Here is a 25,511-nt window from a genome sequence, read left to right on the forward strand (position 1 = left end):
CACTCTGGGCTGCCCCGGTGCCCCCCAAGTGCAGTTATGGGACTGCTGAAACCTCCATTATTAACTACATGTAAACTTCAAAAATCAACTAAAAATCAGCCCTTTGCCCAATTCCTTTGAAATAATTCTGGTAGCTTCCTTGCCCCCATTGGACACTACCACCCACCACACTCTGCTCTGGGTCACCCCTTTCCCCCCGAACGTGAAGTGATACATTTGCTGGAATCCCCATTATTCACGATGGGAAAATTCTTTTAAAAAACTTCAAAAATTCACAAAAAATCAGTCCTTTGCCCAAGTCCTTTGAAATTTGGGTGGTAGCTTCCACCCATTGGGTACTACCACCCCCACACTCCCACACCCTTTTGGCCCCTGGACCCTTTTTAAAAATCCAAATCAATTTGGATATGGAAAAATTCGGGTTCAAAATGAAATGGGTGATGGGGGAGGGGTCAGATTTGGACCCAAAACAAAACAGGTGTGTTTTGATTTGAGTACAAATAAAAACACAAGAATTGTTTTGTGCACACCCCTACAAGTACTGGGTGATGTTTAAGGAGACTTTTCCTTCACCCATTGCCTTGACTGTTGATGATGGTTAGGCAGTGCTATTTGAATCTCTGTGAGCAGACACAGGCTTCCAGAGTTTGAGGCGCAAGGCTTATGATATGACTAGGTTCCATAGCAATGAGGATGTGAAAAAAGAGCAGCAGCTTTAAGCCACCATGCAGCTTCCATTCATTTCAATGGGACTTTCTCAGGAAAAGTCCCCAATTGGCAGGGATTCTCAGACTGGGGTCCTCAGATGTTGGACACCTCCCATCATCCCAAAATCACAACACCCAAAGGGAGATTTGGCTGTTGCAGCCCCCGTCATCCCTAAACACTGGGGTGGGGGTGAGGGTGAGGGTGGGGTGGGGGTGGGGGTGGGTGGGAGTTGTAGTCTAACAACATCTTGGAACCAAAGTTTGAGAACTGCTGCCCTAGGGGATTACACCCCTGGAAAGGAAAGTGGCACTTTCTAAACTAGCTCATGAGACTAGAATCTAGCATGAAGGTTCAGAGCATAACTGTTACCATGATCAACCTTTAAACTGTGTTTATTTCATAATTGTTCTCAGACATTCCTCTTAAAATTTAAGAGTAGTGTGTCTTAAATTGTTAAGTGACTGTTGTTTTAATTGCTTGTAGAAGCAAAGATCTTTAGGAAATAACTGAAGATTAATTTAGACCCAAGGGTAATTATGAATATTACAAAAGCTCTTTGCTTATTTCCCTAATTAGTTCATGCTCCTGCTAAACCATCTTCCATATAGTTAGAAGCATCTACCACCCTATTAGTAACCAGTTCAAAATGCCTCCTCCCAATTCCTTATTCTACCATGTATTAAACCTAATAGATATTTTAGCTTGGGCAAAATGGAGGGCCACATTAGAATCTCCCTCTCCTTCTATCTATTTCCCAATTACCAAATTACATTAAATATTTAAGGTGAAAAAATTGTTTCTATACAAGGAACACGCCTTATTTATTTATTTTTTGCAACAAAAGAAACTATTTATTTGGAATATGCATTACCAGTACAAATCAAGAGACTGTAAAACCTACATCTTGTTAGTATTATTATAGAACAGAAAGGTTTCAGTGGGAATCAAAAAGACACAGGCCTTTGTCTGTAAAGGAGCAGAAAAGCTTAATGTAAGTCAAAGAAAAGCCTTTCTAGAGTGCAGATTGGGAATCATAGGAAACAAAAGAAAGACAAAAGAATTCAGAACCCAGTGGGGTGGAAAAGGGCTTGTAACAAGAACAAACAATGCATGTTGTAATATATCTTTGATAACAACAACAATAAAAACTCTTAAAAGAAGCTTTGGGGGGAGGGAGTTGCTTGCGGGGGAAGGAGGCTGATGCAAAGAGTGATGTGAAAAGTTCAGAATAACTTGCCAATTAAAAAGTGGGCTATTTTACAGCACCTGGGTTTGATGTGTTTTCCCAACTTCCCAACTGTCTTCCCAAAACAAGCCCTGTCCTGCAAATTCCTGCATGTGCCAATGATACCAGGACTTGGCTTTCTGTCTGGCCTCAGGAGAAAGTAATGTCTGATAAATGCCTATTCCACATTTATCTGAATACACTATAACTTGACTCCATCGTGCAGCCCCCAAAGGAATGGGGGTTTCAGTGTCAGGGTCAGCTGGGAAAATGTAACATTTGGATACACACAGGTTATCTTGGATGAGCACTATTTTATTTTTGCAAAGTGTAGAGTGCATTCCTGAGACTCATACAGTGTAGGGATGTGCACGAACCTGTTCGAAGGCCCTTTTACGGGACTCCAAAGAGGTTCAAAGATGGGGCCGGTTCGAAGTTTGAAGGCCCCGCGGGGTGGTGCTTTAAGGGCAAGGGAGGGTGCACTTGCCCCTCACCAGCGTTATTTTTCCATAAAAACCTTTGGGGCAGCAGCGTACCTCCCTGCCTCCCCATTGCCCTCCTCGGTCAGAAGTGTCCGGAAACACAGGCTGCGCGTGTGCACATCGTGTGTGCGTGTATGCCCATCTGATGTGCATGCATGCGCTCATGCAATGGGTGCATCCATGCCTGGTACGTCCAGCCACTTCTGGCCGAGGAGGGCAACGGGGTGGCAGGGAGGTACGCTGCTGTCCCAAAGGTTTTTATGAAAAAAATAACCCCAGTGGGGGGAAAGCAGCGGGAGAGGTAAGTGCACCCTCCCCCCACCCTTAAAGCGCCACCCCTGCTGCTTCCGAACTGCCCAGCCGCGGTTCCGTGCACATCCCTAATACACAGGCCATGTCTTCACAACTATGGGGTCTGCACTTAAAGAGCTATCGAGATTGCTAACAAGGATCAGGTGCTTGTTAAATACTGTTTAACTACAGCAGTTGGACTGGAATTGCCCAGAAATTCTGGGTTTCTCTTGCTACGCTTCATGGGAGTGTGTGGGACTTGGCAGTCACTGTTAATTCTAGCCGCACTCCCCATGGTCATGAGTGAGTGGAGATTTCTCCCTGGTAGGAAAGTCATAGCCAAAGAGGCCCACAGAGTTTTACAGGTACAGCAACATAGGTTACTGTAAATCTATAAATAAAGAAGTGTGACTTAGACTACCATTGTTCTGTTGAACATACAATTTGCCCTCCATATGTAAGCTCATTTCTGCAAATCCACTGGAGTTAAATTGCTAGGTCTATGCTGCTCTGTAGGTTTTTGTAGCCTTTTAGTTAGAACATGCCTGCTAGCACTTCTAAGACAAGAGAGTAGCTCCATGTCTAGCTATGCCTCCTTGTAATGTAGTGAGCCAAAACTGACCAAAAGACAGCCCTACAAAGCGCACCTCATTGTATGATTGGAGACAACCAGGTCTTGGGTGGATCTAAATGCTGAGTGGCTTTAAAGAGAGCTGGGCTGAAATGTTGCTTGTGAACTTTTGGTGAGCAAAAGTGTGTTTTCAAGAGGGGTCGATAGAACATGGAAATACCCTATGTAATTCCATCTTTTGTGCATTTTTCACACCGCTTTCCACCCATTATTTCCCCAGTTTTGGAGATTTTGTGGCTGCTTAATTCTTCAGGTCATAACCCTAGCCAATGAAGGATCACACTGTGAATGTTTTGACATCAAGGCACCATGTAGCCAATCAGATCTGGCTCTGTTACAATGTCAGTGGGGCCAAATGAAACCATCTGCTTTGCCTTCACTCTGTACAACAATTGGGCTAATATTCCTTATTTTGTTGCACTGTGGTGTCTTTAGTGCTGTGGTGCAGCAAAATGGGGTGTACTGGTCTGGTTGCTTTGGCAATGGGACACACTCCAGTGAATTTTTTGCATGATTTGGAAACCCCCACCCCCACACCCCTTGCTGAAAGAGGTGATTCTTTTCAAGGGGCACAACCACCACACACACCCTTTTCAGCTCAGTAAAGTCATAAAATAAAGTAGCTGGGGTCATCTATGTTCCACAAAGTCTTCATTTCCTCATCAGGGATTTCTTTGCTGGCAATCAAGATAAGCTTGCAAGCTAGGGTTGCCAACATTTCATTGCCAGAATGAGGGACACAAGTTCCAGAATGAGGGACACAAGTTTGTGGGGGCTGGCTAGGGGGCTGGAAGGTGTATGCAGTGGTAATCAAGAGCCTGAGTATCACTGACGTATATGTAAGACGCAGTGGGGAAATGCTTGACTAACAAGCAGAAGATTGCTGGTTTGAATACCCGCTGGTACTATATCGGGCAGTGGCGATATAGGAAGATGCTGAATTCTCCTGTATTCTACCAACCATGGGGCTCTGTGGATGCCAGGAGTCAAAATCGACTTGACGGCACACTTTACCTATAAGTGAATTATATGCTATTGAATAAATGAGGGACAAATGCTGTCCCTTTAGGGACCAACATTTCATCCCTGAAATGAGGGACATCCTGTGTAATGAGGGACAGTTGGCAACCCTATTGCAAACACTGAATTGCCAGGACACCTCAGGAAATAGTAGATTTATTATTACTCCTGGAAAGTGCTCATCTTTGAATTAGGGTAAACTAGTACCTCTAAGGAAAAAATTAAAAACCAGCACTTAAACAGACGACAGAATGCAACAGAACACTAGATTTGTTGTTTCTTCTCAAAACATTTGTGAGACTAGAATATCAGTCCTTCCTTGTAGTGTACATTTAGGAACTGGGTCTGACTAGATAATCTTTCAAAATATATAACCTAATTTTATGAGCATTTCAACCTTGGATGTACCCAAGGATCAGTGTTTTGAGGGCAGAAATATTTCCAAGGAATCCAAGGAAAGGAAGTACTAGTTGCCTAGCAACTGCTGACATATTTGTCTACCACTGCCCACCCTGATGGGGTAAATGTAGAGACAGGGTGACTATCTGTAGCTCTTTACTGCTCAGCAACTTTGGTTAATGCTTTAAAAATGTGTACTGGGGCTGTTTGTTCAGAAACCCCTATTCTAGAATGCCCTGCCCCCTAAATCCTAGATGAGGTTACTCAAAGGTGAGAGAAAGGCACATGGAGAGGCATTCTTATATCTTGTATTATTTATATATCCCAGAACTAAGCCCCCACATTGTACAGGTATAAGGGCTCAGTTGTGCCGAGTCAAATGATCTCATACCTGTCTGGCAGTTGGAGCATGGCAAAAGAGGCCTAAATCTACGAATGTTTAAAGTTGCCAGGTATGAATAAAAAGAATCACTTTCATACAATACTACCAAGTTTCATACAGCAAAAATGTAAAGTAGCTTTTGAGAGGCATGGCCAAGGTTCTGCAGGGAGGCAGTCACAAAAGTCCTTTCACAGGATGGAGGGTTGAGATGTTGGCTCGCTGGCCTTCACTTGTCTCTCAGAGGCCCTTCAAGAAAACCATCTGCGGACCGAGGATTGGATTTTCCAAGGCTACTGAATTCCCATTCCCATTTGGGAGACTCATGCCAGAGTCCTCAAACATGTTTTTTTTTTTTTTTTAAACCCACATCTAGCTTAAACAAGTGGTTTCAGGACTGAGGCCAAGTGAATTTCAGGCACCTTCTGACATGTTTTGCTTAAGTCCCATGTTTCAGAGTCCATGTTCATTTCTGTAGTTCTTGGCTTTAGCCTTTGTCTGACATGATCTCCTGATTAGTGAAGTATTATTATTCATTTTATTAAACGCACAAATCACACAATAATTCTTTCAAGATTCTTTTTTACCAATGAAGCTTTTCACATCACTTTGAACATAGTGCAAAGGATTACGGAGTGAAGAGGCAGGGGAAGGTTTTGTTTGCTTTTTCTCCTCAAGGCCATAGTCTGACAATTAAAATAAAGAAAAGCCCAGCCTCCGGTGTGAGCCCCACGGAAATGAACAGAAGATGATGTTGCACAGCTGCCTCATTTCAGAAGGGCTTGAACTGGAGACTTCCCATGGATTGGACCCAAAAACAAAAGTCCTCTTCATAGAATGAAAAACAAAAAAGAAAATGTAATTTCTGGCTCTCAAAGTTAGTAAACATAAAGTATTAGGTGTACCTATTATGCTCACTATTCCAACCATTTTTAAAAGTTTTACAAAATGAATTACTGTCACTTTTCTTTCAACATTGTGTAACAGGAAATGAATGTGCACAACTCTACACTTTTCTAGCATTCTTGAACTAATTCACAAATGCATGAAAATTAAAAAATAAAGGAAACAAAAGAAAGGTGAATGTAGGTAGTTTGGTGTTAAAAACTATACAGGTATGAAGCGCCTTTTGCCACAGAAAGGACAGGGTGGAGACAGCCTGCCCTTTGATGCGTGCTATGAGGGTAACGTTTTATTTTTTATTATAAACACTATTAAATTCAGACTGCTTTTTTGGTTTTTTTTCTTTATCTGAATATACAAGAACATTCATTATCAAATGTTCATTATCATCATTACTACAAAGAACGAGACACAAATCGCAAGAAACAATGGAAAATGTTAATAAAGCTGAAAGAATTGAATTTTTTAAATTTTTAGGGTTTTTTAAAGTTTTTTTTAGTTTCTGCAGTTTTTAAATTTTTTTTGTTTTTGGTATCGAAGTCGGGTTTTTCTGGGCAGAAAATAAAGAAGCAAAAGTGTATGAGAAAAGGCAACTCACAGTTAATAAAAATAATCAATAATAATCATTAATATAATAATAATAATAATAAAAAATAGTAAATTTGGATATGAGAAGAACCATTACCAGTGTGTGTACCGTTAGGAGTTAGTACCATACCAAGACGGACCAGAAAGAGGAAGGTGCATTGTTACAGGCAGATAAATGCAGCTCCATCTAATTTTTCTCAAAAAATTATGGTCTGTACTGCCATGCAACTGAAATTCTACCATTCAGATCCTTGTCTGAGGATTGTCTGACCACACTAATGAACATCACCCACATATTTAAATGGGGCTTGAGTAAGATTTACTTCCAGTGGATTGTGGCTCTTGTTCATACATTGCAGTTCAGGATACAGTGGTCCATGTGAATACTGCTAAGAGCAAACCTTAAGGACCACACCATGCAATGAATTGCAACTTTCTAATTGCATTAAGATATTCAAAGAGTGTTCTCACAAGCATTCACACATCCCAACAAGTAGCAACCACTTTGTGGACAAACTGCAGTACTTTAGACTCATTTAGTTTTCATTTCAAATGCATCCAGATGACCACAGAGATAGAGGCAGCTTCATATGAGGTGGCATGGACCCACCACTGATACAGAAGCTGCTGAGAAGACAAATTTCAGAAATTACATAACAGTGACAGAAGTGGAGCAGAGTCCTTTCTGCAGCCCCTGCCAGCATCTCTGAGAAGTTGCCTGGCTGTAAGGAAAGAGTTTGTCTACATCATTCCTTAGGAACTCAACTGGACTTTAGCTGCTTTAGCACAATTCCATTTGTGTTGTGTGCAGTTAATGTCAATTAAGTGGGCTGACAACTGCTGACTAACAATTAATGCCACAACCATAAGTTTGTGCAGCTGTATTGATCAATCCAGGCTATTTATCACCCTGAAGTTCTGTACTCATAATAATCATTAACATGGATTGCACTCCACTTCACAAACACATATTTGTGATGAAAAGGTGGGGAAATCCCACCCTTTAATCACCTGATTGTAAGCAGGAAAGCTGAAAAGTAGTGATAATCAGTGCTGAGTAATTTAGAGTAAGCATCCTTAGAAACCCCCAGAACTACAATCCAACCCCTCTACTTTGCTAAGAAATGCTGTCAAAAGGCAATAGACATTGGATCAGTGGATACGGTTCATGAGGTCTGGACACTTCTTATCTCTGTAAATTGCAACTAATAGCTCACAGCTGGGCTTAGTTTGTATCCCATTTTTTCCTCTAGAACTGTTAAGGATCACCTGGGACATATTTTTTACAACCTCTTTACTATCAAATGCAAGCCTGGCCTAAGGCATCTGGGTACCTGAGGCAGTAAAGCTGAACAGTACCACCCCTTACTGATTAATATGCGGTACAATCTACTGGGAAGTTCTCCTAGGCAAGCCTCACTGAAAGGAGACCTGTCTTCCTCTCTGCCATCCTTAATTATACCCAAAATTTGCCACTTTAGGTAACCAGCTCTTTTTGCCATGTGGGGCCACTGCCTCTGAGCACAGGTGGTAATTTAAGCCACCGGGCAAATGTCTTTTTCAGTAGCCACTCCACTTGTCAGAGAGCCCCCGTTTGCTCTGAAGAGTTTCCATAGGTCCAGTCTGTGGGCCAGAACTGTTCCTCCATCCTTTCCTTATACAGCCTTTTCCCTCCAGAAAAACAAATCTCCTCCCAGGGTGATGGGTCAAACTGTAATTTTCTTTTTCAAAATCAAGGCAACAATCGCAATTTTATCAAGGATCCACACAGAAGTTTGTAGCAAGCCACATGAGCCACATAGACCCAATTCCTCACTGGTTGTGTGTGCATACCAGCAGCTTGGTATCATTAATCTCCCAAAAGCATAGCTCTAGTCCCCCCCCCCGCTATTGGTCCAATAGATATTGATAAGAAAAAACTGTAATCAGGGCTGTGGGTATTTTGCCATGTTTGCAGTTTCACTGTGCAGTTGGATATCTTGCCCAGAGCATCCTGAGGAATTCTGCTTTATTTTTTGGAAGTTTCATGATTGTGGACAATGACTTGAAAACATGTGGGTAATGTGCTTGAAGAAGACACATAATCATGGGGTAAAACACTGAGGCTCTAGCTGCCTTCATCTCTCTGCCTCTAAGTAGTTTACCTTTTCCTTAATCTCACTGGATTTCCTACCCGGCTGCCAAAATAAATGGCAAGCACTTTTCTAAACCTTTAAAGCTTGAATATTAGAACCAGGATAAATTATGCAAAGGTAGTATACTGTCCAGATTTACTGCATTTGTATTACTTTATTCTAAGCACCAAATGTACATTTCATGGTGCTAAAGTACACGCAGGCCTGATTATAGGTCTATGGGAGACTGTGAAATAGTGGCTGTGAGAAGTGGCAGGAGGCATGGCTGGGGTATGATCCAAGGCACAACAGGACAGCAAGGAGAAGATTGGCTAGCATTCTCCTGGTCTTCTTGATTGCAACGTGGCATGCTGCAGTCATACCTTGCAGCACCGGAATTGCATTTATCCAGCCTGTAACAGGGAATATCCTGGAGGAAACTCACCCAGGTTCAGGGCCTTAAGAGGAACAGACAATTGCCCTTACTTGGAGGAAGAAAAAGAAGAGTGGCACCCAAAGGCCAGGAGGAGGCCTTAGGTACTGCTGCAAAGAGGTAGTGACAGACACCAGAGAAACAGAAGGAGGTGAGTGCCTGGATAGACTGGAGTGAGGTAAAGACTGACTCCTCAAAAGAAAACAAACAACAACATGAAAATGTACAAATACTTTTAGAAGCCGTTTTGTTTTTCTTCAGATTGAAAAATATTCAGCTATGAGAGGATGGGTGATGGCGGTGGTGAAAGGAGAGGTGGCTTCTACCCAGAAAAGAAAGGGAAGAGAGTATAAAGAACTGTCCAGATTGGCTGAAAAAGCATCCCAGCAGAGAGAAGAGAAGGAGACTCTTGAGTTTGCCGGTCGGCTCTGGATCCAGCCCGACGGCTTCAACATTAGGAGAGAAAACCCCTCCCCTCTCAGCCCCCATCTCTGCCTGGTGCAGGGTAGGAGGCAGCCAGGGATGCTGGGTTGCTGGGAGATCAGTTGGAGGTATCAGAGTGGACGCTGCCAGGGCCTTCTGTGGGGGAGGTCACTGACGAAGGAGTTGTAGCATCTTGCCAACCTCCATTAGCCTGGGAGGAACAAAGGGAGAGAGAGAGATCTGTCAGTCACTTTCACAAGCAGGGACTTGAGCTCCAAAGGCTTCCCAGTAGGGGTTTCCCACCATCTACCCACTTAGAAGATGGCTGCCACTAAGGACCACCATGCCTATGCTAGGAATGGCAGATGCTGGGACAGCCACATTAGTCTTAACGGTAAAGTTGTGCCATCGAGTTGGTGATAGTTATTTAAAGGTTTATTTATTTATATCGTAGAAGTCTATCCCTCACGTTCCACAAAAGCCTCTCAGAGTGGCTACGAAGACTAAAATATGAACCAACAATCAATACATAACAACAACAGAAGACAGCATAAAACAGAAGCAGGAGAAAAACAGAGAAGCCAGATAAAACAGTAAAACCATTCAGCTTCTTAAAGCCCAGGGCCAATACAAAAATCTCCTGGTGCTGAAAAGACTTCAGGCTTGGGGGCAGGCAAGCCTTCTGGAGGGGAGCATTTCAAAGTCAGGGCATGGCCATGGAGATGTCCTATTCTGGGTCACTGCTGAAGCCAGGGGGAGGGAGCAAAGAAAGACCCACACAACCTGGGAGAAGAGGATCCTGGTCTCAAGGATTAAAATCAGCACCTTGGAGTGAGCCCAAACTGGACCAAGAGCCAGAGCATCTGTTTTGGCACTCGTGAGATGCATTCTACACATGTGTCCCAGTCAGTAACCAAGGTGCCATATTTTGCATTAACAGTAGTTTCTGAACTGCTTTCAAAGCTAGTCTCATATATAACGCATTGCAATAATACAAATAGGATGTTAACAGAGTATGAATGACTGTGGACAGGCTTTTGAAATGAACTATTTTTAATACAATCTTTCTTTGATAACAATCTGCTTCTTTAGCTATTAGAAAGAGAACTTGTAAGCAATATAAAATCAATAACAGAACGCTGTCTCTCAGCAATCCCCATTTATTTTAAAAGGAGCAGTAGTTTGTAGTACAAATTGCGTGTGGTAGCACAGGATATACAAGGATAACTGTATTACGTGAATTAAAATGTATTAGTCTCAGTGGTATAGCTGAATTCAGACTTAATGATCACCTAAAAGCTAGTTCACAGGCTATATAAATGCTGCCTTTTCTGCTCATAGGAATTAGAGATGTGCACAAACCTGTTCAGAGGCCCTTTTATGGGCCTCCGAACAGGTCTGAACAACTGGTGGTTCGGCTGGTTCGAAGACAGGGGGGATACCTTTAAGGGGAGGGGAGGGTGCCCTTACCCCTCCTCCTGCCACATTTCTCCTGCTGGCGCTATACTCTAAAAGGGTCCAGCAGGGTGGCAGCATACCTCCCTGCTGCCCCATTGCCTTGTTGGATAGGAAGTGACCGGAAGTACCTGACGCACGTGCACATGTTAGGCGCGCCCGCCGGACCCTTTTAAAGTGTAGCGCCAGTGGGGAGAGCACAGCGGGAGGGGTAAGAGCACCCCCCGCCCTTAAAGGCATCCCCCCACCTTCAAGCTGCCCCCCACCATGCGCATCCCTAATAGGAATGGCAGTACCCCCAGCAATGCTCAAGATCTCCAAGGCTTCAAAACATGCTTCAGGGATCACAGGAAGTTCTGGCTAAGACTCATGTCTTATACATTACATTACTGATGCGAGTATATTATTCCAGCCAGTGGGAAAGGCAGTCTAAAGTAATACTACTGCTTCGAAACAAGCATTGCTGGGTATTAAACTTGTAACATTAGGCTTTCCAATTGGGGAGGAACATGAAATAAAAGTGAAAGCAGTAATTCATTCCAGAAGGAACATTCTCACTAAAATTCCCAAATTTTATATTCCAAATGAATCTTCCATTTTTGACATGGATATCTGCCAGGTGTAACAGTGCTCAAATTCTGTTGATGACTTGACTATTCAGCTGTCCACTCCAAGTAGGTTTTGAAATTTAAATATCCAATTTAATCTTGCTTAAATGTCCATTTCCAGGAACAACCTTTTCCAGCCACCTTAAATATATCAAACTAGCAGGGGAGATCTATCGCTGACCGGGCAAAGTCATTTTGTGTAGATTACATGTATAGGGCAGTTCAAGAAATTAAATATATGTAAAAGAATTTTTAATTAAAGTGCTTGCAAAAGGGGAGTAAAAGAACGGTTTGAAATTTGTAGGATTTCAACATCAAACATTATTCATTGGATTGAATAATTACTATATATGGTAAATTTGAACCGAAGTACATTTGAATCTAAGATCTTCTGGTTCTCTTGGGCATGATATCATTTTTAAATTACTGATCTAATTATTGAGTGTTAAAAATCTGTTTAGAACAACAGTCAGAATCTGATTATATTCAGAGAGACTTTTCTTATGATGAGCCAAAACTGGGCTAAGAGAGCCAAGCCTGGTCTTAGCTGATTGTACGAACTGCCAGGAGCTAAGTGGCTCCCTGTGGTGGCGTGGCAGCAAACCCACCAAAGAGGCCAGTCTCTTAAATAGGGTTAAGGGGGTAAGCACTCAGCCCCATTTTTTAATCGTCTGCCAGCTCTGGCTGCTTGAAGGAGGGGCTGGGAGACTGTGGGGTTCCCAGCTGGCACCGGCACCATGCACTCGCGCAGTGCATAATGGGATTTATAACGTGCCCCAGCCCCCGACCCTCCGTGCTGCCGGGGAAACAGGTGCCCATGTGAGCACACAGCATGGACAGGGCAATTGTCTGTGAGGGAGGGAGGTTTTTACAACCTTCCTCCCCATGCACCGCAACCTCTTTCTCACTGATCGTGAGAAAGGGCTCAGAATTTCATCAAACAAACAAACCTTAACATATTCCAGTGTAAAAAGCAGTTCATTCAGCTAATTTCAGTGGATGGATTGTATGTGCAAAATTTGGTATCTGTAGATCATCAGAAAGTATGACTTTCACACAAACATGCCCACAAACTCTATAAAATACATAACAGATATATGGGATACAAATATAGAAATATGGCTCATAAAGTGTATCTGGGCCCAAAGTTCTGGCAAGAATAGCTAAAGATTTGATATTTCCAGAATCCATACTAGCTATGTAAAGGGCAACCAAAAAGCTGCACCAGAAGCACATCTTGGACATGCATTCCCTACCACCTAAATTCCACGGGATTAGCTGCGGAACAAAAGTTGTTATGTGGAACAGAAGTTACAGACAAGCTACTCTGCAAGTCTCCATTCCTCTGAAAGGGCAATTACAGCAAGGAAAAGAATTCTATGTGGATAATCTTAATAGCTTTGCATTCTTTCACTCTTATCTCTCTTACCAAACTCACAGCAAATGCACTCAGCTTACAAGACTTATGTTTTTTAGGGGGCTGGATATGATGGGCTTTCTCTGTCACAAGAGAGGTGAGATCCAGCTTTTGTGGTACCCTCAGGTGATCTGGCCTAGAAAGTTTCCTCCAGCAGGTGAAGGACAAATAGGCAAATGAACTGAGAACATTCCAGTGTCTCTTGCACTGGAGAGTGCCATAATGTAGCAAAAGGTCTCACCAGGCCAGAGACGCTTCCATTAGCATGAGAGTGGGAGCCAAGATGGTGCTTGTGACTCCATTTGTGAGCTACAACTTCCCAACTCTGACCATGGTTGATGCTGACCACAGTGACAGGATTCTTGTAGGTCAAACATTGTTCTAGCCCAAGAGTCTGAAAAGCAAATCCAACAGCTGAGGCTGTGAGGTGAGCCACACCCTCTTGTCCAGGTCCACCCCAGTTCTGGCCCCACTTCCTCCTTTCAACCCTCGCCTTTGTCCTTGGAGGCCTCAATAATTACCTGGGGAGCTGGTTGTCACCTTTCCTTCTCCTCTGCTCCCCCTGCAGCCATGCCCCTCAGTTTGCTCCACTCCTGGGAGCCCCAGCTGTCCATCTTATCACGACTGCCTTCCTAACCCACCCTGAAATACATGGCAATATTGCTGGCAATTTTGTGCCTGTACTGTGACATGCTGCGTGAGCATGTACAGCAAGGCTGGAGTGGGTCCTGGGACAAAAAGTGAAGATTAGCCCCTGACCCCCACCTTCCAGAGAGATGTGTGAGGGGGAGAGCAAGAGCAAGCTGTCACCCAAAGGCAGGCCTCTCTTCCTCAAGGGTCAAGGGTCATTCCCCCCTCCCCGATTCAAGTTTAGCTGTGCCCCTGGTCTCATATTCTCATGAGATCTCGATCACCTGAGACCTAGTCACTTCCAGCTCATCATTCTAATGATCCATCTGCCCTCTGATCTTCCCCTAAAGACCTGATGCTGCTCACACCTGGATCCTGATCTATCTGATGCCTCCCTTAGACACTGCAGTGTAATTGTGTTGTTGGGTAAGGTGTTTCCCTCCTGACACCCTATATCCCTGCATTCCAACACTTTGAGCTGGGAGAAAAATTCCTGGTGTGGTGAACTGAGAGTTCAATTCCTCACCCACATGACCACATTACATTTTGATGTAAGCATTAGATCTCCATGCCCCCTTTATGCTCCACCAAGGCAGACATATGAGTTCTCATATCAATATGGTGGGCACCCATAGTCTAACTAGTGCTAAAATTAGTGGGGGACCAGGGGGCCACCCTCCTTTCCTTTTGTGACAGTCCCCTGAGATAGTAGTTTTAGTAGGTGGGAGGCAAGGAGATAATGATTTGGTGAGATCTGGAGGGAGCTGCGCATGTGGCTTATAGATTTCACAAAGGGCACCCCTAGTTTCCCCCTCATGATTCAAGCACTGGTCCCATCTAATTTGGTCCTGAGCCATTACAGATCAAACTCCTCAAACATTCATATCACCTCACACCAGTCCAAACGCAGTGCTTGTCAACAGAGTCTATTAGCATACTAAGCTGCATGTCATCAAGTGTTCAATACATGAGCAATGAAAATTGAAGTGATGTATAGGGCATGTGTGAAGCTGCCCTCAGATCAGGACTACTCACATATTTTCTGAGCTCATCCTATAAAAGCTCAATACAGCACAAATCCATTTTTTGGCACTAGATTGCAACCCCTCAAAAATATCTACAGTTGTGAACAAATGCTGAAAGAAAACCCACACTTCGCTTAGGACATGCTGTCAGAAGAAATATGACTGGTGCGTACACTCCCAGAGAAACCCCACCGTTGCTACAGGCTCAGAAGTCATGTAAGCAGGCCCAAAGTGGCAACAAAAGCCAAAAAGGTTTCCCCCCAAAAAAGTAAGTTCAAGGCCTATCAGTGTGATGAAAGATCCAGGGGCTTAAAAGAGAAACAGATCCTGATGTCAACTGAGCACTGACAGCTTCAGTGCAGAGAGTTCTTAAAGGTGCTTCATATATTAAATGCAAGTGCTCATGCAAGCGAGCAAATGATTTATGATTTTCTCTGTTCCCTCCGATGACATGACGCTGCTCATGTGAGCATACCAATTGCGCAAGCATAAAGCAGACAGAAATGCAAGAGGGTTGGCAAAAGGCAACATATTAATGAGATTTTAATGCCTAAATAAGAGCCATAGCTGTCTGACCCTGAAAGGCAAACTTCAGCCAGCTCTAGATACAAACTGGAAAGAAAAGCCAGCTTTATGCTGCCTTTTTCTTACATTTAGCACAGAGGGAGGTGGCTGACACATCTGAGTGCCTGGACAGTTCTGGAATCTTGGCTTCCTCTCAACCCCAATGAGTACAAATGTTAACCCTCAATTAAATATTTAGTCAGTTAATTGCAAATCTTACTTGCCTGGAGCCCCAATCCACAACACACCTACTGGCACACCTCCCTGGCCATACGTCCACTTCCAACACACACAGCCTGTGTAAGCAGAGATGAAGCGCTCTTGTCTGAAGTTTTAAGTTCCTCACACAAACATACAGATGATAGGCCCTGGCAGATAATATTGCTCGTGCTGTACATCGGCACATATATTACCCCCTGAATGCACAGACACACTGCTGCAGACACGCTCATTGTTTACCGGCTCCCAGAAGATGAAGCCAGCTCATGCTCTTCCACGTTCTGACCACTGCAAGAGGCAGCAATTACCACAGATTATCAGCCCGACAATGACAAGCCATGTAAAGAGAGACACTGAGCCAACTCCGCTGCCTAGAGACTGGCATATTCAAGTACACTCAGGACATTAATAGCAATTTACGTGCCATCACTGAGGGAAAGCCACAATGGCCCTGTTGGCAGCCTCTTATTTTGAAGCCTGTTATTTGTGGGAGTTACAAGCTATAATCACAACAGAAACTTTCAAAACCCTTATCTTCGGTGACACACCAAATCTATTTCAGAACGGTAATTGCTATGTCACTGGAGAGTTTGCTGCTTAATGCACTCAAATGACATTTAGTGTTTGCAGGGTCATTACAAGGAACAGAAAATGTGGAGGGGAGCAGAAGGGGGGGGAGGGAATGGGCTACTTCCGAACAGCTTCTATTGTGCACTCAACTTATTTTTAGAAGGGGTTTTATTGCAGACACCCAATTAAGAGAGAGAGAGAGAGAGAGAGAGAGAGAGAGAGAGAGAGAGAGAGAGAGAGAGAGAGAGAGAGAATCTTTATACAACACAGATATCCTTACTATTTAAACCTTCTCCACATCCTCACCCGCCCTCCCCCCCGCCCAAAAGAAAGACATAATTTGGACATCTGGGATGCCTCCACTTTACTCAAGCTTGGCAATATCATTTATGTCTAGGCAAGAAGAGGAAGCTTTTCCTAGGTAGAGCAGAACAGGTGCTGTTTCCAAGTGACTACTCATATTGGACTGCACCTGGAAGCTGCCTTCCTGTGACTGAAAAGCTCCTGGAATCTTAACAAAGAGACTAGATCCCAAACTCAGAGGCTTTAAGACTGTACACTGCTACACCTGCATTTCATGGAACATGGATGCTTGGGTAGAGTACGGTAGCTCTTGAGCAATCCTTGACTCTTACAGTGTAAGGTCTACAAATATAGACCTGTCTGTGTGCACATGTTCAGATACACATTGATGCTGCCATTCCTATTTCTAAAATACAGTACCGTTCGGACCTGCATGTATGTGTAATGGAATTAGAATCAGAGCTGAGTTTTGTTTAAAAATATACAAAGCAACTCCAAGCCTGGCCCAAGGCCCCTTGGTACCTGAGGTGACCTAGTGTGCTACTGCCCCCATCTCCAGCCTTGTGGCTTGCAAAGTGTGCCGTGCAACCATTCCCCCATTCTTCTGTTCCACCTCTGCAGAGTGCTCAATGTGCCGATTTCTCCCCAATCCTGCCTGATCTCCCCATCCTCTCCCCTACAATTTCCCCCATCTCCCCATTCACCTCCACAGAACACACTATCTGATCCCACCCCCGCTTACCCCTAACCACACAGCATCCAGAGTGCACCACACACTGATTTTGCCCCTGCTGGATCCCCTCCCTGCCCAATCTTCACCCCACCTTGGCCAGCGGCAGGAGTGGAGAAGGGTGGCAACTGACATATACGCTCCTGCTGGGTGAGGATTGGGGGAGAAGGTGGCAGCCAGTGGGCAATCCACCACCTCCACCAATCCAATGCCCAAGGCAGTTCCCTTCCCCAGCTGTATTAGCAGCCTATCCATGAACAACTCTATTCCTAATGCCCACAGAAAAACCAAAGCACTCCCCAAATTTGAAACGCACAGACAGGTACCTGCTGAGCACTTGCCATTTGCCAGTGCTTCCATTAGTCTGAAGGTAGTATACTTTTCCTTGGAATATGGCCTTGAAAACCGATACAGATCTTAGTTCTTGTTCTCAGGCTCCTATGACCCCCAGTCCCTGCCCATTACACATCTGTTGCCCTTCAAAATTTAAAGTGCAAGTACATAAAGCTTCCAAACCTTCCAAATTCCACAATTGCCCCAATATCCCCAATCAAAATTGTGCAACCTGAATAAAGCATTCAGACTAATTATAGGTTTTCAAGATGTGTCTAATTCTTATAATTTATTTCAGTTCCAGATTTGGGGTTTTTTGATTTTACAACTGGATCATATTGAAACCAGGCATTTGCAGTCTGAATCTTTTCCATTGTCAGGTATCTTCTCCACGCATTAAGAAGTCAATTCCTAGTAAATCATTTAGGACCAATGTTGTCAGGTCCCTCAGAATGGCTTACTGAGAGAATATTTTTGCTCTGAATTATTTATGCCATAAGCATATAATCTATACCTCGCCATACATGTAGTATATGAACATCTATATATTTATTTCTCTAAGACATACCCGTGGCTAAACCCATGTGTGGCAGCGCTCGCGAGTGTTTGTGAGCAGCTGCCGATTAGCCACGGGGATGGGGGAGAAAATGGTGATGGTGGCAGCGGCCGGCGGAGAGGGCAGCACAGCCTCCTTCTCTGGCGCGCCTGCCGGCCAAAAAGCAGGAGCCCCAGCAGGGTGGGGGTGGGGGAGAAGACAATGGCGGCGGGCAGGAGGTGGAGAGGGCAGCTCAGCCCACCTCTCCGGCCTGCCTGCTGGCCACAAGGCAGGAGCACCAGGGGTAGGAGCGCGTGGGGCAGGGACAATGGGGTGGGGGAATGGGCGAGGATAGAAGTGCAGATGCTCTGTGCTCGGCTCAGCTAGTTTCTAATATACTGTTATAAAACAAGAAGGTACAGTTAAGAATGGGCACTACCACCGTAACTTCTTAGAAGGGGAGTGGGGGTTGAATAGGAAAGGAGGGGTACATGTAGACAAGACTGAGATGTTGGTAATGGGTAGGCCTGCTGTTTTTGATGTGGCCGCACTCCTCCTCAGTAAGGAGGAGCTTAGGTTTGCAGCTTAGGAGCACTCCTAAAGTGAGCGTTGCTTTTAGACACCCAGGAGTTTGTCAGCTGCTTTATCAGCTATTTTATCAACTTCTGCTGATTTGCCAGCAATTCTTTTTTCTGGAAGCTAAGGGCTTGGGACATTGTTGTGCATGCTCTGATAATTTTTTCAGCTTGACTGCTGTACCACCTTTGTTTATGTATTGTTCAATTTTTATACCACCTTTCATAGTGCATCTCAAAGCAGTTTACAAAAGTTAAAATATAATCAAATTCTGTAAAAGTTGCATTTCAAACCTTAAAATCAATTAAACATTAAAGCCATAAAACACCAAGAAAAAATTAAAAAGAAACAAATGAAAGAAAGCTGAGACACTCGGCAGCCTCTAGGAGGTAAAAACCTGAGTAAATAAAAATGTCTCTAGTTTATTTTTTATTTTATTTATTTACATTTTATATCCCGCTCTTCCTCCAAGGAGCCCAGAGCAGTGTACTACATACTTAGGTTTCTCCTCACAACATCCCTGTGAAGTAGGTTAGGCTGAGAGAGGTGTGACTGGCCCAGAGTCACCCAGCTAGTTTCATGGCTGAGTGGGGATTTGAACTCGGGTCTCCCCGATCCTAGTCCAGCACTCTAGCCACTACACCACACTGGCTCTTGTTTTTTAAAAGGGCCTTTGAAGCCCTCAGAGACAAAGGTCTGGATGAAGCCTTCAGAGACATATTTCTACATGGCAAAGAAACTTGCATACAAATTTCTGGATGTGATATCTTTCTGCAAACTCAGTGACGTTCATGAAGGACTGGTGTATTATGGTCTATACAGCCTGAATCAGTAAAGATTCAAGTGTCTGCATTCTGGAGCAGTCAAAAGTTTCTAAAGAGTCTTCAAGGACAGCCCTTCATAGAGTGCATTACAGCAATCCAATCTAAATGTAAGAAGGGTATGGATCACCATGGAGTTATTCACACATGGCTTCATGCTGCGGGGTACATGTTGAATGAAGCCACTTTGAATTACACTTGAGGTGTCTGAGGGAAGCAGCCCCTCCCCCCTCTACCCTCGGGTTTGCTTTTGATGCAGGTTCGCATTGCATGCCTCCGCGTTCTCCTTCTAGCCAATGGGGGCAGGGAGAGCGGTCCTTGGATAGGAACACAATGATTCTACGTCAGTGCCTCTCCCTATTTGCTCTGGCATTTTCAGAAAGACTCTCTTGAAACCAGCATTTTTAAATACACCAAGATAAGCTAGAATTTGGAAATACACCAAGATAAGCTAGAATTCGGAAGACAAAGCCCGATTTGTGTGTGGAGTACTTCCAAGGATTTCGAATGGACTTTGGGGTAAGTTTGGCTGGTGTGTGAATGCACACATTCTTTTCTGGAGGAGATTCGGTGTAACAGTGTTGTCTGTAAAAGCTTCATGGCCAGATCTGACTGAGACAGAAATGGCCAAAGCGGGCACACCAGTTGAAGTTGGGCAAAGGCCCTACAGGACCACAACATACACCTGGGCATCCAGGTGTAATGCTGGGTCAAGGAAGACTTTGAAGCTCTGAACCTGCACCTTCAAGGGAGCATAGATAAATATATGAATTCAGAATATATCAAAGTGGAAAGTTGCCTAGAGAGTCCACCACAGTCACATTTGATTCCAAAGGGGGAAACTTTCTCAAAAATGGGTGGACTGGTTAAAAGCAAGTTGAATGGGATAGTCAAGAGGTAATATCTCTCTAAAATGCTTAGAGGTTATTGATAACAGCTCAGCTGGAATGTATACCACATAATCCGAAAGGTACAGGAAGTCTAAGAGAATGACAGAGTAGTTAACAAGCAGCTTTAAAGAAGCTGTAAAAGGCAAGAAGGTTGACAGTAAAAAATGGAAACCTTGCCCAAATGAGGAGAAAAAAGGAAGCACAAATTCTAACAAAACAAATTAAGTTGAAGATAAGCTGAACAAAAAGAGAATTTGAGGAACCTATTGTTAAAAATAGTGACTGAGAGCAAAAATACCTTTAAATAATATATCAGAAAGCAGGAAACTGCCCAAGGAACTTCTGTACTTTTAGACAAAAAGGAGTGAAATAATTATTGAAGAAGGAGGATTTTGGTTTTTAGAGAAGCTGACTGAATTCTTTGCATTCTTTGCCTCTGTGGGGATGCGTCCCGGCAACCTGGTGGATTGGCTGGGCAGAGGAGGCACCGGATTGGCTGGGCAGTGGTTGGCCATGTAGGGAAGTGGCCGCTTGGGGAGGAAAAGAAAAGAAGAAAGAGGGCAAGCAGAGAGGAGAACTGAACAGACTGGGGCAGAAGGGAGGGGGGAAGTTGCAGGGAGAGAAAGCGGCGGAGCCTGGCTGGGCATAGACAAACGGCTGGCCGCTTCAGAAGACGCTCGCTAGAGGGAGGGCCGTGCAGGAAGGAGCCGGCTGAACACTTGACCGGCCGACTCACCAAGGACTGGAGGAAGGAGGAGGTGGCAACGGCCAGTGGGGAAAACACAAGCAGGCTAAAAAGCGGTGGGGTGGGGTGGAGGGAGCACGAATGAGAGAGAGAAAAAGAAAGAGAAAGAGGGGAAAACGGAGGAGGGAGCAAGCTGGGGCAGAAGGCTTGGGGGGAGGGGACTGGGGCAGAAGATGGGGGGAGTGTACTGCAGAGGCAAGCGGTGGGCCGCAGAACCGGTACTTGGCCCAGCGGCAGGCCCGGCCTGCCTGCGGAGGCCAGGTGGCGGTGGGCCCGGCTCGTCTGTGGAGGCCAGGCGGCAGCAGGCCCAGCCCACTCGCAGAAGCCAGGCAGCGGTGGGCCACGGAGGCCAGGCAGTGGGCCTGGCTTGCCCGTGGAGGCAAGGCTCCCGTGGGAGGCCTGGGTGGGAGGGAACTGGGGGGCCAAACTTCCCTGTTAACTGCCTGGGAGGAGGAGCGGCAGCGGCGGGGCCCTTTTCGGCCGCCCGGTAAGGCCTGTGGCAGCAGAGGTAAAGAACTCAGTGCAGGGAGGGGGAGGGCAAGAGAGAGTGGGGCAGGACAGGGAGGGAGGGCAGGAGAGAGTGAGGCAGGAGGGGGAGGGAGGGCAGGAGAGAGTGGGGCAGGAGGGAGGGCGGAAAGCCAGCCCCAAAGAGCGCACAGATGCTCTGTGTGGGTCGGCTAGTAATGCTGATTTTTGAAATGGATCCAGGAGGAGCCAAGAAATTACAGGACAGTTAGTATAATATCTGTTCCAAGTAAACTAGTGGAGAGTGTTATTGAAAATACAATTATTAAGCTTACAGAAGAACAAGCATTGCTAAGAAAGAATCAACATGGTTTCTGCAAAGGGAATCATACTTCATCAGTCTTTTGGGGCTCTTTAAGTGTTAGTGATTATGTAGATAGAGATGATCCAGTAGATACTTGGACTTCCATAAACCTTCTGGAAGTTCCTCACCAAACTTAGTAAACTTAGCAGTCATGGAATCTGGGTCTCAGGACCAGTAAATGGAAATAGAATACAGAAGCAAGAGTAATCTGACAGTTCTTGTATGGAGGGGAATAATAAGTGGGGTCATAGTGGAACTGGTACTATTTCACTGGTTCATAAATGAACTGGAGTCAGGGTGAGCAGTGAGGTGGCTACATACACACTCCTTGGAGGAAGAACAGGATATGCACGTAAAAATAAATAAATATGCAGATGACACAAATTATTAAGGAAGTTGAAATCCAAAAGGATTTCTACAAAATGGGTGGATAGGCAACAAAATAGCAGATAGTATTCACTGTTAGTTATTGCAAACTGATGTGCATTTGGGACCACAGATACACATAAAATCCCTAAATTCACATATCTACTGATGGGGTCTGAGCCATTGGTGACTAATCAGGGAAGAGTTAGAATCACAGACTAAAGAAGTTGGAGGAGGCCTTGTCAGCTATCTAGTCCAACCCCCTGCTCAATGCAGAAAATTCAGACCTAGACAGGATCCCCAAGAGACGGTCATCTCATCTTTATTTAAATACCTTCAGTGAGGAAAAGCTTATTCTCTAGGTAACTGGTTCCATTGTCAATCTACTCTTACTGGCTGACATCCTGACTATTTTACTCAACAGAAGTCCCATTGAAATTAAAAAGACAAGTGTCAGCCACTGTTGAGAAACATCTCCTAACGCTCAATCAAAATCTACCCTTCTGTAACTGCTCATTAGAGCTAGTCCTGGCCTTTGGGGCAATAGAGAGCAAGCCTTTGCCCTCTTCCATGTGACAGGCCTTCAGGTATTTGAAGAATGCTATCATGTTCTCCCTCAATCTTCTCTAGGATAAAGTTACCCATCCCTTCAACCTTTCCTCACAGGATTTGTTTTCCAAATGCCTAACTCTTTTTGTTGCCCCCTTTTCTGAATCCGATCCAATTTATCTATACCATTCTTGAAGAGGGGCACCCAGAACTGGACACAGTACTTCAGATGAGGTCCAACTAACTGAAGTGGAACTGTTACTTGAGGTCATGCTAAACAGTTGAATTCAAACATCAACTCAGTGTGTGGCAGCATGAAGCTGGGAAATACTCTGCTATTTATTATTAGAAAAGCAACTGAAAACATGATGGCCTATAAGGCTGTGTGCAGGCCCTATTATGGGGCCAATCCTGACCATTCTTGCATTATGCTAACAATGCAGTCAGGATCACATCAGGCTGATAATCATTAGCGGCTCGATGCATCGGAATGGGGTTGGAATGGGGACTTACCTTTGCTGAAGAGCTGGCTTCTTTGAAGCAGCTGTAGTGTTTCAAAACACCGCCTTTCCCTTCCTGGTACAGGCCTAAATTGCATAAGAAAAGAAAGCAACATCATGACATTGCATCCTTTCCCTGATGCATTACTGGGGGTGGGGAATGGCCACACCCTATAGTTACAATGTGTGGCCATTCCATACCCCTCCCCCCAGTAATACACCAGGAAAAGGACACAAAATCATGATACTGCTTAATTTCCTGGTGAATTATAGGACAATACCAGGAAAGAAAAGGTGACGTTTTCAAATGCTGCGGGAAGGCATCTGATATCTTCAAAGAAACCAGCTCTTCAGTAAATGTTAGTCCCACCCCTACCCTATAATTCTATTCTGTTAAAGTACAGTATGGAATTGAATAGAGGACGAATTTTTCTCCAGAAGCCAGAATAAGAATCTAGACTCAAGACAGAATTATTCTCTGGAATCAGTTTCCAGATTCGATTATCAGTTTGATGTGATGTACAGTCCTAATGGCCAGTATCAGAATGCCTTTACATAAATCTATGGTACAGCTGTATTTGGAATACTGTGTGCAGTTCTAGGTTTTGTTTGTTTTGTTTTTGTGTGCTGGGGGCATACAAAGAAGAGTGGTTTTTGCCTTCATTCCCTAATGTTGGGCTTCCTGAAAGTTTCTGGCTGACCACTATTGGAACAGCTAAATGGGTCATTTGCATTTGGAGTGAAACTGATCATTTGCATGAAGCAGGTACAGCTTGTCCTCCATTCTTAAATTCAGAACCATGTAATACTGTATATGGATATACCCTGCAAGACTCATCTTATGTCCTCATAAATTCTAGCTCCTCAGGATAGGAAACCTGTCATTTTGTTTATGTTCTTCTGTACTCTGTCAAGCACACTAATGGTGCTATATTTAGTATTACTATTATTATTTTTATTAAATGTGTACTTGGGGCTCCTGTTTGTATGAACATTTCCATTCATTTAAATGGAGGGGACTGGTTTCCTGGTGGCTGTAAGCTATAATCTTTGCTGCATAAACTAGAGACTACCATCAGTTGACAGAGGCCATAATTCCCTGACTATGAAGTTACTCGTGTCTGGTCACTGGTAGAAAACTGAATGCCGAGCTACATGGATCATCTGGATGTCCATATACAAATAATCTTGTATTCTTAAATACAGAATAATACATTTGGGAGGCAGCCATGCAATCACTTAGCCTAACTCAGGATTATCATCTAGAATAACTAATACCTTTCAGCCTCCCCCTGAAAATCCACAAGGAAGGAGATTTCATGGTCTCTCTTGGCAACCCTTCTTGCCAACACTGCTTTATGTTAGAGGATGCCCTTCTAACATTTCACCTAAATGTACCTCATTGCTTCTTATGAGAGGATTATGGCTTGGTTCTCCACCCCACCACTCTTTTCTAACCCAAACTTTCCTCACACCATTCTTTTCGATCCAGGCCTTCCTGCCTTCCTTCTTCCAAAATAATTAGACAACTCTGGCAGAAAACAAAGCAAATTGCATCATGTTCCTTTCAGTATTACTGCAGATCCCCATTTTGCAGTTTCTCTTACTAACAATTATCAAATTAGCTTCCGTTCTGCACCTGGGATGCAGTTTGGCAACATCCAGATCCATTCTGCCTTCCATCTCTTCCTACGTGCCTTTTCCATGCCTCCCTTCTTTAGCACAGAATCCCCTGGTGTTTTGGTTTAGCCCTGAAGCCTACTACTTTCAAATATATATTCAGTTGCAGTCAGCTGAGGTTCTCCAGGGGGTGTGTGTGTGGAGCGGGGAGCAGGGTTAGTTTGTACAGAAGTATCCTATCTTATCACGATCAGTCCCCGATTCGTTTACTCCTTACTATTAAAGAGCCACAATGGAAATGAATTCAACTAGCCTGAGGTTAATGTGGAACGATGGGCTCTTTCATATGGCATTTTCAAGCCCCGTTTTTGCAAGGGGTTTATATAATCAGACATAATTGTCTGCACATGTTCAGTTGCATTTGCTTCAGAATGCTTTGCTGTCCTTGCCTGGTGACGTCAGGGCTCAGTCATAAGATGGGAGATTTTAATGTTTGTGCTGAATGCAGATGGAGCCAGTTCAGAATTCTAACAAGAAGAAGAAGAAGTCTGCAGATAAGGTATCCTCTTACTTTATTTAGGGGGGAAAGCCCCCATAAATAATGAAGATATGTTGTACCCATATAGGTAC

General features: G+C 44.2%; 1 protein-coding gene across 5 annotated transcripts in view; it reads right to left on the minus strand.

The window, feature by feature from the left end:
- Positions 1 to 1,513: 1,513 nt before the first annotated feature.
- The window catches only part of PBX1 (PBX homeobox 1), a 298,544-nt gene continuing 274,546 nt past the window's right edge, over positions 1,514 to 25,511 (minus strand). For all 5 annotated transcript variants that reach the window (XM_053244214.1, XM_053244216.1, XM_053244217.1 and 2 more), the window contains one exon: positions 1,514 to 9,807. In XM_053244214.1, coding sequence (XP_053100189.1) covers positions 9,715 to 9,807 — 93 coding nt within the window. In that variant the 3' untranslated portion in view covers positions 1,514 to 9,714. The remainder of the gene's footprint in view (positions 9,808 to 25,511) is intronic.

This window comes from Hemicordylus capensis, chromosome 4 (assembly GCF_027244095.1).
Source record: "Hemicordylus capensis ecotype Gifberg chromosome 4, rHemCap1.1.pri, whole genome shotgun sequence".
NCBI lineage: Eukaryota > Metazoa > Chordata > Lepidosauria > Squamata > Cordylidae > Hemicordylus > Hemicordylus capensis.